The sequence below is a fragment of the Rhododendron vialii genome, chromosome 4a, assembly GCF_030253575.1.
Source record: "Rhododendron vialii isolate Sample 1 chromosome 4a, ASM3025357v1".
In the NCBI taxonomy this organism is placed as follows: Eukaryota; Viridiplantae; Streptophyta; class Magnoliopsida; order Ericales; family Ericaceae; genus Rhododendron; species Rhododendron vialii.
In genome coordinates, this window is record NC_080560.1 from 29,002,154 (window position 1) to 29,018,807 (window position 16,654).

General features: G+C 39.8%; 1 protein-coding gene and 1 long non-coding RNA gene across 5 annotated transcripts; one reads left to right on the top strand and one right to left on the bottom strand.

Annotated features, from left to right (window-relative positions):
- The first annotated feature begins 660 nt into the window (after positions 1–660).
- LOC131324667 (uncharacterized) lies at positions 661–4,875 on the top strand. The gene is made up of 3 exons (XR_009199411.1): positions 661–864; positions 1,448–1,543; positions 4,024–4,875. It is a non-coding gene; the product is annotated as an uncharacterized LOC131324667 (long non-coding RNA).
- Positions 4,520–16,444, bottom strand: LOC131324666 (transcriptional activator DEMETER-like). Of its 4 annotated transcripts, none has more exons than XM_058356733.1 (20): positions 16,212–16,444; positions 15,079–15,717; positions 12,358–14,034; positions 11,765–12,202; positions 10,760–10,850; positions 9,290–10,676; positions 9,034–9,113; positions 8,767–8,851; positions 8,591–8,682; positions 8,440–8,508; positions 8,258–8,294; positions 8,083–8,165; positions 7,146–7,598; positions 6,886–6,922; positions 6,742–6,799; positions 6,320–6,459; positions 6,165–6,230; positions 5,971–6,085; positions 5,852–5,890; positions 4,520–4,873 (listed from the first exon to the last, which is right to left on the bottom strand). In XM_058356733.1, exons 2-20 carry the CDS (start codon positions 15,653–15,655, stop codon positions 4,749–4,751), a joined length of 5,649 nt encoding a protein of 1,882 aa, XP_058212716.1. In that variant the 5' UTR covers positions 15,656–15,717; positions 16,212–16,444; the 3' UTR covers positions 4,520–4,748. The 4 variants fall into 4 exon arrangements, with proteins under 4 accessions (XP_058212716.1, XP_058212718.1, XP_058212717.1 ...); XM_058356735.1 differs by having other exon boundaries at positions 15,079–15,802; positions 16,212–16,418; XM_058356734.1 differs by having other exon boundaries at positions 15,079–15,817; positions 16,212–16,418.
- Between the last annotated feature and the right edge of the window lie 210 nt (positions 16,445–16,654).

Here is a 16,654-nt window from a genome sequence, read left to right on the forward strand (position 1 = left end):
CTTATTGCTTCGTCTCGGCAAGAGGAATCGAAAAAGTAAAATTTTTTGATTGAAACTCATAATTTTTTTCAAAAAGAAAAGAATAAGTAAAAAAAATTGACTTATTGACTTATTTTTGTCTTTATTCAAAAAATTATGAGTTTCGATCAAAATTTTTACTTTTTCGATTACTCTCGTCGAAACGAATCAATAAGTCACAAAAATTTGACTTAAAACAAACAAATGCAATATTTTGTTTGAATAAAAACAAAAAAATAAATCACTCAATTTTTTAATCCAAACTCACCCTTATTAAAGAAATGAGTGGGACCATCATTTGGGATGTTGGGAACCGAGTGGATTGTGGGAAACGAACGCTGCTACAGGTACAACAAATGATGTACAGTAGCTGTGCATAGATCGTTTTTGCGCCCGTCTCGAGTCCCGCAAAGATTATCGGAGCCGCTCATGTTATTCAAAATACATCGTTTAGGGTCCTTATGAAAAATTACGTCAATCCGATATCAAAAAGGACATTTACGAATCATCCAACTTTGACGGTTGTGTGCATCATTTGCTATACTTGTATCTTTACCGGTGGAAAACCATCCAAGTCCGCCTTGGATCATTGCACCAGTCGGTGCAGGCATCATCACTGATAGCAAAATTGTCAATTGTTAATTGCGCGTCATTTCAAACCCGCAAACCAAAAAACGGAGGGAAGACCAAAACCGGTCAGGCGGCAAAAACTCTCCAAAACTCCCCTCTCTCTCTCTCTCTCTCACACACACACACACACACACACTCCAGAAAACCTACCACACAAGCTTTCTGAATTGGCCAGTTCGCTCAGTATCTCTTCGTTGATGCGTAAGATTTCTGCAGGTGCGTTTCCAAATCCCGCTTTGCTGATAGGAACCAGACTTGCATCCTCTATAGAAGGGCTTTAGCTGCAAATATTATGTGTCGGTTACTCAGTTAGATAGAGGTTTGCTTGATTGATTTCAATTGAATCATAGTATTTGCCTATTTGTAGTTCTTTTGGTTAATTATAAGCCGCAGTTGATGTTACAATTAGTAATTAGGAATTACCAAAAAAATTTAGTTTTTTCGAGTTGCTTACGCATCGCATCATCGTCAGGGGGTCTGATTTTAGCTATTATAAACACAGCAGGAACCGATTTACCCTTTGATTAGAGTATGGATTTGCGTGTTTGCCCTGTAAGAATTCTAGGAGGCAACGACCAAATCTCACAAAGTCTCTTGTTGAGAGTGGAATCCTTCAATGAGGGCCAGCTATTCAGCTTGGCTTTGACTGAATCCCAAATAGACCTAACAGTGTCTGCATCGATTCTTTTCCTTTGGACAATTCAATGGTTTCTTTCCCTCCATATAAAGTAGGTAGTTGCTGCCAATGAAAGCTTGAAAGTAGAGCTGCTAAAGCCCTTCTCTTTTTCCTGAAGGATAGCCCAACGAAGAGATTTCCTATGATCAATTTCCGAGGCTGGAGAAGTACAGCTTTCCAAACCTCTGCTGAGTAAGAACACTCAAAGAACAACTGGTGGTGAGTTTCTGAACCACTTCTACACAGCACTCACGAGTTAACCACATTTATGCCCCATCTAGCCAATCTATTGCTGGTTGCCAGTCTCCCCCGCGTCCCAAGCCATTGTAGGAAACTCCAACTCGGGACATTTTGCAAAACAATACTAGAATCGTATGCCGATGCTGACCCTTCTTAACTCTAAATGTATTTCAGGCTGATTTTACTGAGTAAATACCATTTTTAGATGGCACCCATTTCGCCTTGTCCTCTGTATCAGAATTGGCAGTGAACTTTGCACGTGTGCTTGCCATAATCTCCACGATAGCCATCCCAAGCTGATTAATTTGTTATGTCATACAAAAACAAATTCTCATTGATGAAGAAAAGGATATGGAGTGTTCATTGGTTGAAAAAAAGATGGTCTGAAAATGTGTTTGTGTTTGTGTCGAAGACCCAGCATGAATGAGACTATTGAACGGAAGACATCCACCACCAAATTAGAAGACTTCCTCTCGTCCGTCGAGGGCCGCTAATAGAGCTGTGCTTTTAGACCTTACTCCCTCGTGATCCAAGCCTTCAAAGCTATCATTCCCATATTTGACAGAGTGGGTCTTGTGGCAGCCATGAAGATTATCCATGAACGTAAGATAGTAGAATGCCAAAAATTCAGTTGAAGACAAAACCACATTTTGACTATGGGTGTCTGCTTTTACTAAGTGTTGGGATCCTGTTGGATTAGATTCTAGGTACAAGACAGTTATAAAGGCACTGTTAGTTAACAAAGTGGAACAAATATTTGCCCAACAACAAAGTGACATGAATTGGATACTTTCAATGCTTGGCTTGCATTATTTCCTACTATCCTTCGTTATCAAATTTGCCTTTAAGCATAAGTGCTGCATAACAGTCTTGTAGATAGTTCTGTTCTTAAACTTTCAAGAGCAACCAACATACTGATGTTTGAGGCACATTAGCATATTGCTACTTTCAATTGACAACCCACAAGCATTGGTGTGATTCGTGTGAATCTAAATAAGAGTTGCTACTTAAAGGGACTTTCAAGTTCGCCTTGCTGGTTCTGTTTTCTGCGTGAAGTTCTGTTTTAAGTGTTTATGTATCGTTTTCTGGCATGTTTTTTCACCACACATCCTAAATCCTGATGCTATGTTTTTTTTTTTTTTTTTGTAAAATGATCTTCTGGTTGTAGTTTCGGCCAAGGCCTTTTGAAGGGGGATGGAATGATAGAAATGTCAAAGCTTGTAAAGTAGGGAGATGGTAGATAAATAGCCAAAAGGTTGGTTTTGAGTTTGTGGGCAGTGCAAGTGGTTAGAACTGGTTAGAGGGGAACAGTTGAGGAGGAAAATAGAGGGCAGTTGTTCCGTTTGTTATTTACTGTTAAGTTAAGAGGAGACATGGCTATAAATAGGGATAGAGTGTCTAAGAGAGGGTGTGGAATTGTATGATTTAAACACAGAGGCATTCTTCAACTCCATTTCAGTAACTAGAATTTTGATTGCAGTTCATTTCTTCTAGGGTTCTTATCAGGAGTTGTGTTTTTCCCTTCACTTTTTTTTTTGGGTGGAGCGATATGTTAGAATTGAGAATAAGATTGAGGAAATTGATTCTTTATGGGAGAGAGTGCATTATTGTCATCCTTATAGGCTTCGTTATCCACTTGTTTCAAGGGGATCCTTTATTTTTGGTCTCCAGAGATTGAAGGGTGGTGCGTGAGTGACATGAAACTAAAAGCTATGCATACTATCTTTTGCCGTCCATAAGAAGAAAATATATTTCTAAGAAACTCATGGTTATGAGCCTTGCAATTCGATCGGCAAAAATGTTTGGTCCAAATGTACTTGTAGTGGTAGTAGTATTTACATGTTCTATTTATTCTTGAATTTAGTACAGGCCATTGGAGTTTCAAACTCTACTTTTTCAAAAGGATAAATCTACTCTAGATCACTCGGTAAACTGCTATCTCCACCGTTAGAGTTTGTCCCACGTTAAGGGTTTAGGTAGGGGCCCAAGGGCCTCTCCACTCATTGCCAATTAATTTTGAGTTCGATGTTTAAACATGATATGTTGGGGTTTTAGAAGCTTTTGGAAAAGACCCTCTTGATTAAGTGCCCCGTTGTTTGTGCTATAAATGCACTTTGTTTAGTTAGGATTCCAATATTATGGATCGTTTGTTTACCTCTCCGCGTACGGGTCAGGAGTCACACGTGTAGGAGATTGTTAGACCTGATTCCACTTCCACATTGGTTAATTGTAACCTCCAAAACTAGTATATGTGCCTGGGCAGTCTTTTTTCTCATTGCTAATTAGTTTTGATGCTTTAACATCTACCTCCTCTCATTGCCAATAGGTTTTTGAGTTAGATGCTTTAACATTTGCCTTCCACTGCTACAAATTAATTCACTTGAATTCAGTTTGAGCTTTTAAGATTATACTTCTGTAGTTTCATAATGTGTTTCGTGACATCATATATGCATAGACAGATCAACACCGCCCAACAACAAAAAAGGAAGGAAGAAAGGGCAAATGTTGGTATCTAACTAGTAACGCCTGCATCTGGAGCTCGCAAGCAAAATTTCAGGCAATACCTGGAAGGCTGGAAATGATATTTTTTTACGTGACTTTTTATGGAGGGGGTAATGGCTCCACTGGAATTTTATCCCACTGGATCGGTTTATTTGCTTACAGAGGTTAGTTTTCGTTCATGTCAAAAGAACAATCATCGAACTTGTCCACTTTCAGTTTTTTTGCTGATGAGTGATAGAGGAGTTGAATACAGTCAGATGGTGTGTTTTACAGGAATCTCAATTTATTTAGAGTTACATAATTGCTTGAGCAGTTCAAACATTCATCTTAGGCTCATGTTCTGTCTGTTATGTACTTCTGATCTCACTCTCTGCGGTGTATATGCAGAAAAGATCAGACAAAACTAACAATGGATTTTACCTAATGCGAAAAAGTGAGAAAGCAACCAGATGGTTTGTTTTGGTGTTACTTTCCTGATTATTGAAGAATGGCTCAACCTTGAGCATGGAATAAATAACTACAATTATGCTAATATATATAAACTACATGCCATTCATCCTGCAACAAAACAACTAACTCTCTCATCAACAAAGTCACTCTTGTTTAGCCTCATGCCACTAAATGTTAGTCTGGTGCTGCCATTTCTGCATTGTTCTTTTGGCATTTTCAATCTGGTGTTGCATTATTCTTGCCCGTCATAAGTCTTACCTTTTGTCTTTGCTAATTTGCTAGCTGGAAAGTGGAGTCTCGCCATGAGAGGACGGGGTGCCCTCGTCTTTTGGTCGAATCCCCTTACACAGACAAAACCTGCCAGAAAGACAAATCAGCTTTGACATGCCTGCAATCAATAGAACTGTCATATATTCCTGGTAAGTTAGTTTATTTTGTGATTGTATGTTTGTTATGGCAATGAATACAGATAGTCGAAATTCCGATAAACTTAGGAAGATTGATGGACGATAATGTTGAGCTTGTAGCCAACGTTCTAAAAGGTGTCTGCCTATGCTGATTAGTCCCCGCCTAGGCGCTAGACAGTGATCCGACGCCTAGATTAGATAGCCGCCTAGTCGGGCACCTAGGCCCTGCCTAGGCACTAGGCGGCTGACTAGTCGGCGCATAAGTGCGCCTAAGTGCCCCTTTTCCGCCCGACTAGGGCCTAATGATTTTTATAACATTGCTTGTAGCTTGTTTTTGTCCCCTTCTTTTTGGGGTGGGGTTATTGAATGGTATCAGGCATGTTATAGTTATAGCACTTGCCTAGCCTCAGAAGAATACGCAGCTCCTTGTCCAACCAGTTAATTAACACTTCTCATTCTCAGGTGTGGTTTGCAGCCATAAAATCTACCTGTTGGTTGCTAGTGAATCAATTGTGTTAAACAGATATTTGTATCCTAGAGCTAGCATAGGAATTGATAGTCAATAAACCAATGTTTTGAACTCTTGATCCATCATAATATGCATCTGTAGCATCATCTTTAACCGGGGATTTTCGCAAGTTAGCCATTGGATACTGTATTATTCCAATTTTCTAGTTTCAAGGTCCTCATTCCTCACTCGAGTTTTGGAATCTTTTTAAGGCTTTGTTAAGTTTTGGAGTAAAGTTGGCATATGCAAGACTTGGATTTGTTATTTTGTTGTTAGTTTCATCCTCCCATACACACTAGTCATTGTGACGAGAGCAGAGCGGCTACATTTACTTCTGTGGAAGTGAAGTAATGTGGTTCTTTGCAGAGTTTTGCTCAAATACTGTTTGTAATTTGAATATGCAACAAATCAGGTACATACCTCTCCAAAAGCAGAATTGAATACTTTCCGTTGATAGACCTAATATGAAAAAGAAAATTTGTGAACTCCATTTTTGGATTGAGGATCATAAACAACTACCAAGTTTTACCATTTTGTACCTTTAAATATTGTTGGTATGGAGGTTCCAAAGAACACTGTGCGTCTTGGCAAATTCCAAAGCCACGCCCTTGGAACGTCAATAGGGTTAATGCTAGATTCATGGTCAGCAAATACCTGCATGAACCAATTCTTCTTTACTACTGCTGAAAATGAAAAGAGTGTGTTTACATGAAAGAGATAGTGTAATAGTTACCTCATTAACTTGAAAATATGTACCATTGAGTGGAAAGCTTCCTCTCATAGCTGTTCGACATGGTATCTGCATATGGTGTATAATGTTAGAGAGAGTTTGATGTAACTAGCCTGTTACAGCTTATTGCTCAGCCATTAGTTGATGCATATCCTCACCAGGAGGGTTCCCCGAACAGTTTGGGAGTTTGCTTCTCGAATGCTACTGCATGAAAAGCATGTATCCTCAGAACATAGATCGCCAAATTCTTGGGAGCTGCAACTCCTTTCTGGTGGTTGAATTGAATTTGGAGTTTCGCCTTATTTGACATTGATACGTTTAGTAAAATTAATCAAAAAAACCAAAGAGCCGCATAAACTAAGAATGAGCTGATTGTCTAATTTTCCATGTCCATCACCCCGCCTAGTTATAAAAATGAGCTGGCTGAAAGCTTTAGTGGGTTGTTTAGATACCATAAAGAGGAATGAGATAATTATCCACTTTCCATTCCCAAATTTATTACCTGGTTGTGATAGCTTGATTGATGTTTGATGGTACATGTGTGCTATATTTGTGTCTGTTGTGTTACTTGTGTACTTACCAGGTGTCCATATAGCAAGAAGATATGAGCATGGATCATCAGGTTCCCGTTTGTCTAACTGCAAATTTCAGTAAGTTCATATCACTTGAACGTGCATTTAGACATGACAATAAAAAAAAAGGAATGTAGATGAATTATACTCACTCCTTCCAGTAGAGGATGTGAATCTGGGAGCTCATAGCTGTAAATGGGAAGAAACAATCAGTATACTTTAGCATGATTCAACAGGTCACTATGCTCCAGAATTCCAGATAAATTTATTAGTTGATAAGCATGGTTTGCTTATTATGGAATCCCATATTATGGATCCCTAACAATACTATCTCCACATGGCTACATACATGGACTTAAAATTTAGGAAATGACTTTATCTTCTATTCGAGATGCAGCAAGAGCCTACTTACACTCGGTGTTCTGTTCTTAACCGGCTCACATTTTTAAGTTTAGGCATGGGGAGTGAAGCAGCTTCTGGAGTTAAAGCTATTAAAGCCTTTGACATTTCGCCCTCCTGAAGTTCCATGTTCTGTTGCATGTAGTTTTGCAAATTTTGAGTCAACTCTTCAATGTTGAGTTTGATAGTAGGAATTTCCTCAGGATCTTCACAGAATAAGTCTTCGATGTCTTGTGGTTCAGGCTCTGGTGACGCTGGCATTTCAACAGTAGGTTCTGGTGTTGTTGGCACTTCAACAATAGGCTCATAATGGTTGATTTGAGATTGTGCTTGCAGTTGTTCACTAGCCTGGAGTAGAGGAAGCTGCAATGGTTTGATACCATCCACCGGGTGCTGATTAGCTCCTACGCTTTCCGATGCAGCCACCATACTTTTCTCTTCTGGCCCCGGGAGGGCGAGCCTTGCACTGCATTCAACACGGTTTGTTACTCATTCAATACATGGTAATATTTGATTTTGCTTAACATAGATATTAGAGTTTTGTTTGTGGTTTTCCACCAAAAAGAAGAGTATGTTTTTGGGAAGGTATGGTATATGATTTGTATGATCCTGAGTAACGTGCAATAGTTAGACGTGACGATAAAAATAAATAAAAAATAGTTAAGACATACCAACTGAGGTCCAGTTTACATAATGGAAACAGATTGCAACTTTTATATATACATACCGAATGACTATTTTACGTGCAATAGTTATTTGTGACGATACTATCATCAACCTATGAAGATTTTTCACTTCCCGTGTCTTTTTTGGCTGATCATGTGACAAGAATTCTTTATGCCAAATGTTAAAAAGAAAAACTGGGCACACACATAAATTTCAAACTTGATATTCAGATAATTGGCTTATGTGGTGGTTTAGGTTTAGTCCACGTTACAGCCAATGCAAACCTTGCAAATGCGCTTGCAAAATGCCGGCATTCTCCTCTCATTGGACATGCATTGCAATTTGGTTTGCTTTTTGTACAGAAAACCTGCAAAATTGAAATGAATGCTTGTCAATCTTTGTATTCACTTAAAATGAGTTAGGGTAAATCACCTCATAGTTATTGTAAACAGTACATGCCTTTCCAAATGTTATCATCTGGTAATGTAACTCGTATCTGTGATAAATAGCATTCCAAATGAGAAATTCATCAACCTTCTAGCTGATTCATATATATAGGAAATAGTACATAGATCTTTATTACACACACACACACACACATACATGTATATGTATATTTATGAAGAAAAATGTCCACTCACAGTGTTCTTTGGTCAAGTTTGCAGAGTCGTGGCCAGAGATATCTCTGAATTGATTCCAAGACCGGGTACCTACATTGGAACGTGAACATTAGCTTTTCTATTGTGGATGAACAATTGTACTGCTGTAAATCAGTTGGTACTTGGTACTCACAGTTCTAAAAGGTGCAACTGCAGCGACTCGGGCAGCGGCTGAAGGGGTACCCATCCTAGTCTGACAGCTATACGTCCAACATTCGTGTCAACCTAATGGAAGATTTACAATGAGGAATTAAGTAAGATTTTTTCATCTTCTTGTGAGATATCTTGCACTTTTAACTTATAACTTACTGGAAAAGCAAGATGGTGGAGAGTCAGAAGCCGCACGCACTCCACACTTTTCAAGCCCAGCCCTCTAAAGCTCAATAGATATTCTCTACAAGCATAAATTATGCGTAAATATTTGTTTCTTCCTTACTGTCATCATATGGAGACACTATTTCTTTTCTTTTTTTTGTCAATTGCATGATATTGTATTACCAACAATATAGTAGCCATGAGATGCTTCAGATTGGTTTGTAACTTAAAGAAATGAGATGAATATTTGCTTGTGCTTACTTGGCCTTGTCAGGTGGAACATCCCTTAACCATTCGAGATCAATGCTTCCATGTTCTCTAACCAGCCGGTTCAGGAAATCCTGCATTTCCTCAATTAGCTTAACTTACGGTTTTCTTTGTATTGAGTGCAAAAGGAAATCCTGCATTTCCTCAATTATAATCCACTAAGCTATTCTTTGTATTGGCTGTTAATCACGTAGGTAGGGTTTTTGCAACTCCAAACAGTTGAATATTGTAAAGTCTGTGATATACGTACCTTCATTCTCTCTGCTAGCATGTTGTTCATTCCCCTTTCTCTGATAGTGTAAGCAATCTCGTTAACATCTGCACACCGTACTGCTTCATAGTCCAGTGAGTCCATTGTGTTTGGTGTTCTATCTTTTTTCCCTTTCGCTTGTGCCTGCAATCTTAAGCTATCCCACTCGACTGAGTTCTGTTTCTGCTTTCCAATCCTTCCCCGCTTCACTCTAGAAGGATCAGAGCTTATCCCATTAATTGCCTTCCCAGGAAGATATCCATGGTCTTTCAATCTTGACTCAACTGCATTATGCTCAGTGCTTTTTGGGTTGTTAACTATACTGGTGCTATCTGTGATATCCAAGGTATCTCTCGAAAGGTTTTGGGCCTCCAGTGCTTGATGCATTCTATGATTTTTCTCTTGAGCCTGTGATTGAATGTTGTCCTTCGGATTCCCAACCGGTCTGTTGTGAAATGGGAATGCCTTATAAAACTCCTCTTCAAGGCTGCTCCAAGCATGATTGTCTTCACTTGGAGATTTCTGTGCTTCTTGGAAACTCACTGACATGTTATTTTGAACAGTAGCCTGGTTTACAGATTCTGCTGTTGCTCCACTTTGTTCGCTTACACAATTTTCTTCGTTTCTTACAGATGAAAATGGGCTTTCTTCTGTCAACGTCCCTAAGGTTTCAGTTTCCAGTGCACCTGCGTCGGAGACCATTTGTAAATGGTCGATACTGGAAGAGATGATGGGTTTAATGGAGGTGTTAGGATTATCTGATCTCTCCTTGTTCAGATTCTGTGCGGGAAATTCTGTACCTTCCATGCTGGTGTACCCAATTTCTTTGCAAGATGATGAATTTCCAGTTTTGTGAGCGTCAAGTCCACGTAAGGTTTCTCTCTGTAATAGCTCCAGAAATGAAGAGCCAACAAGACTCTCGGGGTTTGACCTCGTTTCTAGATCTCCTTCTGAGTTTTCCTTCAAGGATGGTCCTATTATTTCAGTTGTCTGGGCTACTGATGAGTCTGGAGAGTTTCGAGAGGAGCCAGCAGAATTCTGAGAAGAGAATAAATCATCCGTCTCTCTTTTATCTCCCATGAAAATTTCCACACATTTCTTGTAAATCCCTTGACCCTTTCCAGAAGTATCACCGCTGCTGCTTCCAAGTAATTCAGTTTGGTAGGTAACTCTTTTTTCCATACTACAGTCCTTGTCATGAAATGCAAGAGAACTGCCTTGGCAGGCTCGCTGATTTGACTTCTCGTCAAGCCATTTGTTGGTATCCTCCAAATCCAGTACGCATACTTCTGGTTCATTAACACATGTACTTGTCTCTTCAAAATACGGAGTGTCATTGCTCTCAGACTTTGGGGGAAATCGCGCAGCAAGAGACATGAAGGCAGAACTGCAAAGTATAGTGTAGAATGAAGATGTTGTCCGTTACAACTGGTTTCAATTTCCTTATTAAGTTCGAAAACTACAACTGACCTAGAAAGATGGTCTGAGACATTTTGAGTGAGGAAAACTCCAATCACTGAGTCCACAACTGATCCTTTCCATGGGGAGAAGCGTCTATCTCCTGCAAACAGTAATTGCACTGTAAATATAACACAATTAAGTAAAGTTTGATGAAGGACCTAAATAGTTTCATCAGCTTGAAAAGCAAGGGGAGTCCCTGAAGTGTTGTGGAGATACGGGAGTTTTACGTCAGGAGATTTTTTTACGTTAGAAACTTTGGGAAAGGATACGCCAGGTGTTGATGCCCTAAGATCTAGTGATAAGTTTGTATGGGCAAAATAATTTTATCAAGTTGCTTAAAAGTTATTAGGCTAAGGGTTTCAGGTCTACACAGCGCAAGTTGGGATTGTAGCTTCACTGCTATCTGCTCATATAATCCTGAGAACCGCTTACATTTCTTACAAAGGTACAATTTTCTGGGTACTCTTACCTTTTCTGTCATTATTATTATGCTTGTCAAGATCTTTAATACAGCATTTACTTCAAGAAAGAATAAATCAAAAGTCAAGGAGATGTCAAACGAAGGATGCCAATGGTAAGAATTTTCTTATCTCACTTCTCGAGGGTGAGCAAAATTAATTTAGTAAGTGTCGCCTTATAAATGATAGGTGGAAGTGATTGATGTCTCCGTAACACAAATTAGCTTTAACTGCAAGTCTAGCATTCATTGTTGTCTCTACCGGTAGTAGGATTGAAACACTTTTTTGTTGAGTAAGTGTCACCTTATGTTTTGTGCCCGTGTATGCATGCTGATTCAGTCGTAGGTATTGCTTAGGCAATTCACCTAAAGAAAAGGGGTTCGGTATCATCATCTGTATTCTTATTCAGGACTCCTACTAACCTGTATCATTTTTTGAAGTTTCTGAACAGTATCTATACCATTAGCTACTCAGACGATATTGTTCAGGCATTGTGAATAAAAACTTGAGATATAAGTTGTCTGCAGTAACTTAAATGGTTCGAATCAATTGCTACCTTGGACGAGATGCATCCGTGCAATAAACGAATCTGCCCGTCCTCGGAACACTCGCCGTTCTTCTTCCCACCATTTTGCTTTCTCCTCATCCGTCCCATCAATACCTTCACTGTTTATACTCTCCAAAAGAAGCTTCCATACTTTATTCGTCTCATCATCAAGGTCAACTTTGGGCCGAGGTTTTCGTTTCCTGACTGGATTAAATGTACCTTCAAAAGGGACAACAGTTCCATCCCTTCGATAAAGAACAAGTGCATCTTTTCCTGCATATCGGAAGTTATATGGAACAAGTGCACGTTGCTCTTCGTATCGGAAGTTATAAGGTACAAGTTGACCCTGCTCTTGATATGTGACTGGGATGCTTTCTCTATTGATGTCTAGACCACGTAAATACTCAACCATTGTATCCATAGTGGGCAATCTCTTCTGTGTTGCATCTGGAAGAGGAAATTCATCAATTGCCGTGGCTTTTTCAGAAAAAGAAAGGAATCACTCTAACAGGAAGGGACAAAAAAATAATCGCACTTATACTTCCTGAGGGAAGTACCTATTACTATTAGCAGACAAAAGGATTCGGAGTGATTGTATGTACCAGTTGGGAAGGAGTTTCTTTTTGTCCGCTTCTTTGTAGTTGTTGCATGAGAGTCTGCAACCAGTGCTTCCATGCATGTGTAAGGGTTGTGTGAAGTTGTATACGTCTGCATATCACCAGTTATGGGTGCTCCTTGGGCAGGAAAAGTTGGAAATTGATTGCACCCTATGATTCCAATCAGTGACGCAAAGTCCCGTACCCTAGTAGGGCCTTTTGATCTCTTCTTTGTCATCCTCCCTTTCTGGTCCAAAGCCAATTTACACTCAAAACCTTGTTGCTTGCCCTGGGCATCAATACATGATGTACTTTTGGTAGAGATGCTGCTAGTGTTATTGCCCTTAGCATCAACAGATGATGTATTTTTGCTTGAGATGCTGCTAAGGTTGAATTGAGCAGCAGCAAACCTGCTATTGGGCCCAGCTGTTGGCAACGTGCTTGATGTTGGTGTACAGTGCCCTTTCTCAGTTCTTTTCTTCTTGTAAATTGCAGGAAAAAGCATGCCTGGAATTCCATGATTGTTGCATGCATTTGCTGGAAACATGGCTGCAAATTCGTGCAAAGAACTGTAATGGCCTCCAATCATATTTGTGCGGATGTTTTCAGCTGCATTAGTTGTGCACCAATGTCCCCTCTTTAACCCCCTTGCTCTTTCTTCCTCTGTCAAACATGGACTGCTGCTGCTGCAATTGGAATTGTTTGGACTCCTTGGAGCTGACGGAAGGTCAGTATTAATTGGCAGTTGCATTTGCATAGTGATTGCCTGTTTATCATGTGTCTCGTTGGAGAAAATTATCTGGCACTTTCCTCTTGCGCTTTCTTTTTGGGCATCATCATTCATTTTTTCCAGTGGTGGATCGGTTTTTACAACGGTCGGCAGGGAAAGGTAATCTTCTAGCATTTTGCTCACTGAACGTGTTAGTCTATAAGCAACACCCACTTGTGTCTTCTCAACATTTTCCTCCATCCCTTGACCAAGTCTGGTACAAAAATTTTGTGCTTGTGATTCTGCATTCTCATTAGCCTCTGGCCTGCATGTAGAGCTTTCTTCTCTTACTTGGCTTGGTTCTAAGTCAAAATTTAATGACCTCCTGACGGATTTTTCTGTAGGCTGTGGTGCTGTCTTGGGATCAGTTCTTCCACCTGTTACTTCTGCTGTGGGGGTGTTGGGGCTATTATCAAGCTGATTTCTTCGCACATACTTCCTCTTACCCGATGTGCTTTCCTTTGGGCCTCCCGGCAGTTTTGCTGGAGTTCTTTTGGGCTTGCCTTCTACAACAACTTTGGGCCTGTGCTTTTTTCTTCTTGGTTTCTGTTGTGGGGTTATGTTCAGGTCAATGTCAGTGTTGCTTCCCTTGTCAGGGTTGTGATTCTCTTGCAATTCTGTCAAAACAGCAGTACTTGATGAATCTATTGTTAGTTGTCGCTGTAATTTATCATGGTTGACTTCAACCCTCGGAGTTGCATCTTCATTCACCTGCCTATTCTTTTCCTGATGGGCTTCTTCATCCATGCTTGAAGGGAGGACATTATGAGCCAGCTTGTTTTCTGCTTTCTTGGACTGGTCTGGTGTTATGGGTGCATATGGAGTGGAGATGTTCTGGCTCGAGAATTCATCTGTAAATGCGCTCGGTGGCGAGTTGAGATCATATGTGCGTCGGGAAGGATGAGGATTTCCATCTGTAGGTTACAGGCATTATATTTGATCAGCTGGAAGAATGAAAAATCAGCAAAATCTGAGGTGATGCTTTTTAGTGTTAATAATGTTCTTCATAACTTGGATAGAATAGTGGTTCTAATGAGGGGCGGAGCCAAAAGTTACTTTTGGGTTGTGATTGAGACAATGTTAAGACTTCCCGTGATTGAGATTGTGGCGGTATGGGACTGCTAGTAGGGCAGTGAGTGTAAAATAGAAAGAGAAGTGTGAAAAATGCATAATGCTTGGGCAATGTTGACGACCCCTATGATTTCAATATCCCTCCCCTCTAGTTCTAATGAGCTAATTCAACAGAAAGCTCATTTGGGCAGAAGTTCAAAAAATGCCAAAAGAACTACTGGTTTGGTGAATCTGTGATTACTAATGACAGAAAATGTTGAGAAGAATATGAATAAGTGGATAAGAGAAGCAATCAGAATGGCAAGGCAAGGTGTGTCATGCATGGCACACATTCAATGCGGGTATACGCCTTGTTGTTCACTGAAATCCTACTACTTACTTTTTGTCAACTTTCATACGTTGAAGGTGTTAAAGTGTTAAGATCGTAAATTTCATTCAATTATTTTTTAATCAAAAGTAGAAATCATTACAGGTGCGGAACACTACAAGACCATGTGCCCGAACAGGGATGGCCCGCCATGTCCCACTTTGTCCTCTTTCCTCCAGACCATGTGGACACATGGCGGAATGTTATTCTGGCACATGCCACGTGGTGTTCCGGACCTTCTAAGTAATTTCTCTGTTGATTTCGCTCCACATGTCCAGTCACATTGTGGAATTTGATGACCTTACACCAATTAAATGCATCTCAGTTTGCTCATTGCGTATTAAATATCTGAAATATCCAATTTGTTCGTTGTATATTTCTTTCTCCGATGTCTTACGACCGCAACAGTCCCTTGGGATCGTGAGAATGAGATATCGCAACCCTTTCTATGCTCTTCATTTTTCTCACAATCCTAAGGGCCGCAACTCGATAATCAAAGGCAAAGTTTTGAAACACTCACATAGATATGTATCTGGTGCATAACTGCTCTTGTTCCACAGGTTTGGTGCAAATGAGAAATCTTGCTTTGCAAGAGGCGAGGCTGTGAAATTCGAGTCAGTCCGATCCCCTTCAAATGGAGTGTTGAAAATAGTTATAAAATGATTAGAATTCCCCTGCCTAGTTCCATTCGCAGCAGATCGGGTCGATGTAGCAGCGGCATCTGCTAGGGCAATGAGACTTCTGAAAGAGTCCATGGAGAGGTCACTGGAAATTCCGGCCCCACCTTGTGATTTCCAGGTCAAATTCTCAAAATTCCCTCCCCTGGAATTTGATGGATCAGAACATGCTTCTAAGCCATGGAATTGAGTCTGCTGTGGAAACCCAGGTGAGAATCTCTCTGGTGGAAACCAATTCCCATTTCCTAGCTGATTTTCTCGTCTGTCTGCGTAGATCGGATGTTGTTTTGGCAAGTTGGGCTTATCTGGGGTTATTGGAGCCCGAATCTGGAAACGTTTCTCTTCTGGAATTGAGGGTTCTTCTTGGAAATCCATTTCTTCAATGGAAACAGGTGAGAATTCAGTCTTCTTCTTTCCCATGATTTTTGAACACAGCAAAGCTATGGTTCCTTCTTAAGTTGCTCAAGAAGGCCTGATTTCCTCTGCAGATGGTAAATTACAGGGAAAAATCAGACCTTTTACTGGGAATCTGTCTTCATTTTCTACCCATTCCATGAAATTATTTTCCTGGAATTATATATACTAGAATAAAATAAGATAAGAGAGGTGCAGAGTTTAGAAACAGAGAATCAAATCATGAAATCAGTGAAAGTGAAACAACAGATCTCTTAAACAGCCACAAACCCAGTTTCTCTCTCATGGTGGATACTGTGAGGGTGTGGTTGAAAGTGGATAACAAGCATTGAAAATCCGATTTAAAAATTTCATGAATTTGGATTTGGTATTAAAATTTGATATCCCGAGTAAAGGAAAAATACAAGAGAAAATCCACAAATACTCTGATCTGCAAAATTTATCCTCTTTATTCCTCATGTGCTTCTGTTATTCAAGTAGATATATATATATACACACACACGTCTGTGTATTGTTCTGCAAACCAAAAAAAAACTCAGATTATATGGTAAATTAGATGGACCTTGTTGTGAATCAGAGTTGCCGGAAAGCTGCGTCATTGCCGGAGATCTGTATCACCAACTGGACGGCAAGAGGAAAAACAGTGGAGTGGTTTTGATAGAGGAGAGAGAAAGTAGGAAGAAACCAAACAGAAATACTTGCAAGACCAAAGCTTTTTATTCATTCAATATTGGAAATAGAGATAGATAAGGAGACATCTCTTTTTCTAACTTCTTTTCCCGGTAAATCATCCATTGACCCATTAAACTACACTACCAAAGCAATTTATTTCTCAATATTAAATTACGTCCAAATGACATGTAAGATACGCATGCATACACGTGGAGTGGAGTATTTAGTGTGCACAAGGATTAATTCTTTAGCGTTCTTGACGTGGCGTTGCTTACGTGATATTTTTATATATGTTGCAACAAATCATGCAATAGGAATATAATTATTCTTTTT

What these genes read in the sequence shown, in the direction of transcription:
- LOC131324666 (XM_058356733.1), bottom strand. Translation starts at nt 15,655, where the DNA reads ATGGGAAAGAAGAAGACTGAATTCTCACCTGTTTCCATTGAAGAAATG. An exon ending in AAGAAACTCCTTCCCAACTG is followed by an intron (nt 12,203 to 12,357) that starts GTACATACAATC and finishes TTCCTCTTCCAG; the next exon opens with ATGCAACACAGAAGAGATTG. An exon ending in TCTTGCTATATGGACACCTG is followed by an intron (nt 6,460 to 6,741) that starts GTAAGTACACAA and finishes ATGTCAAATAAG; the next exon opens with GCGAAACTCCAAATTCAATT.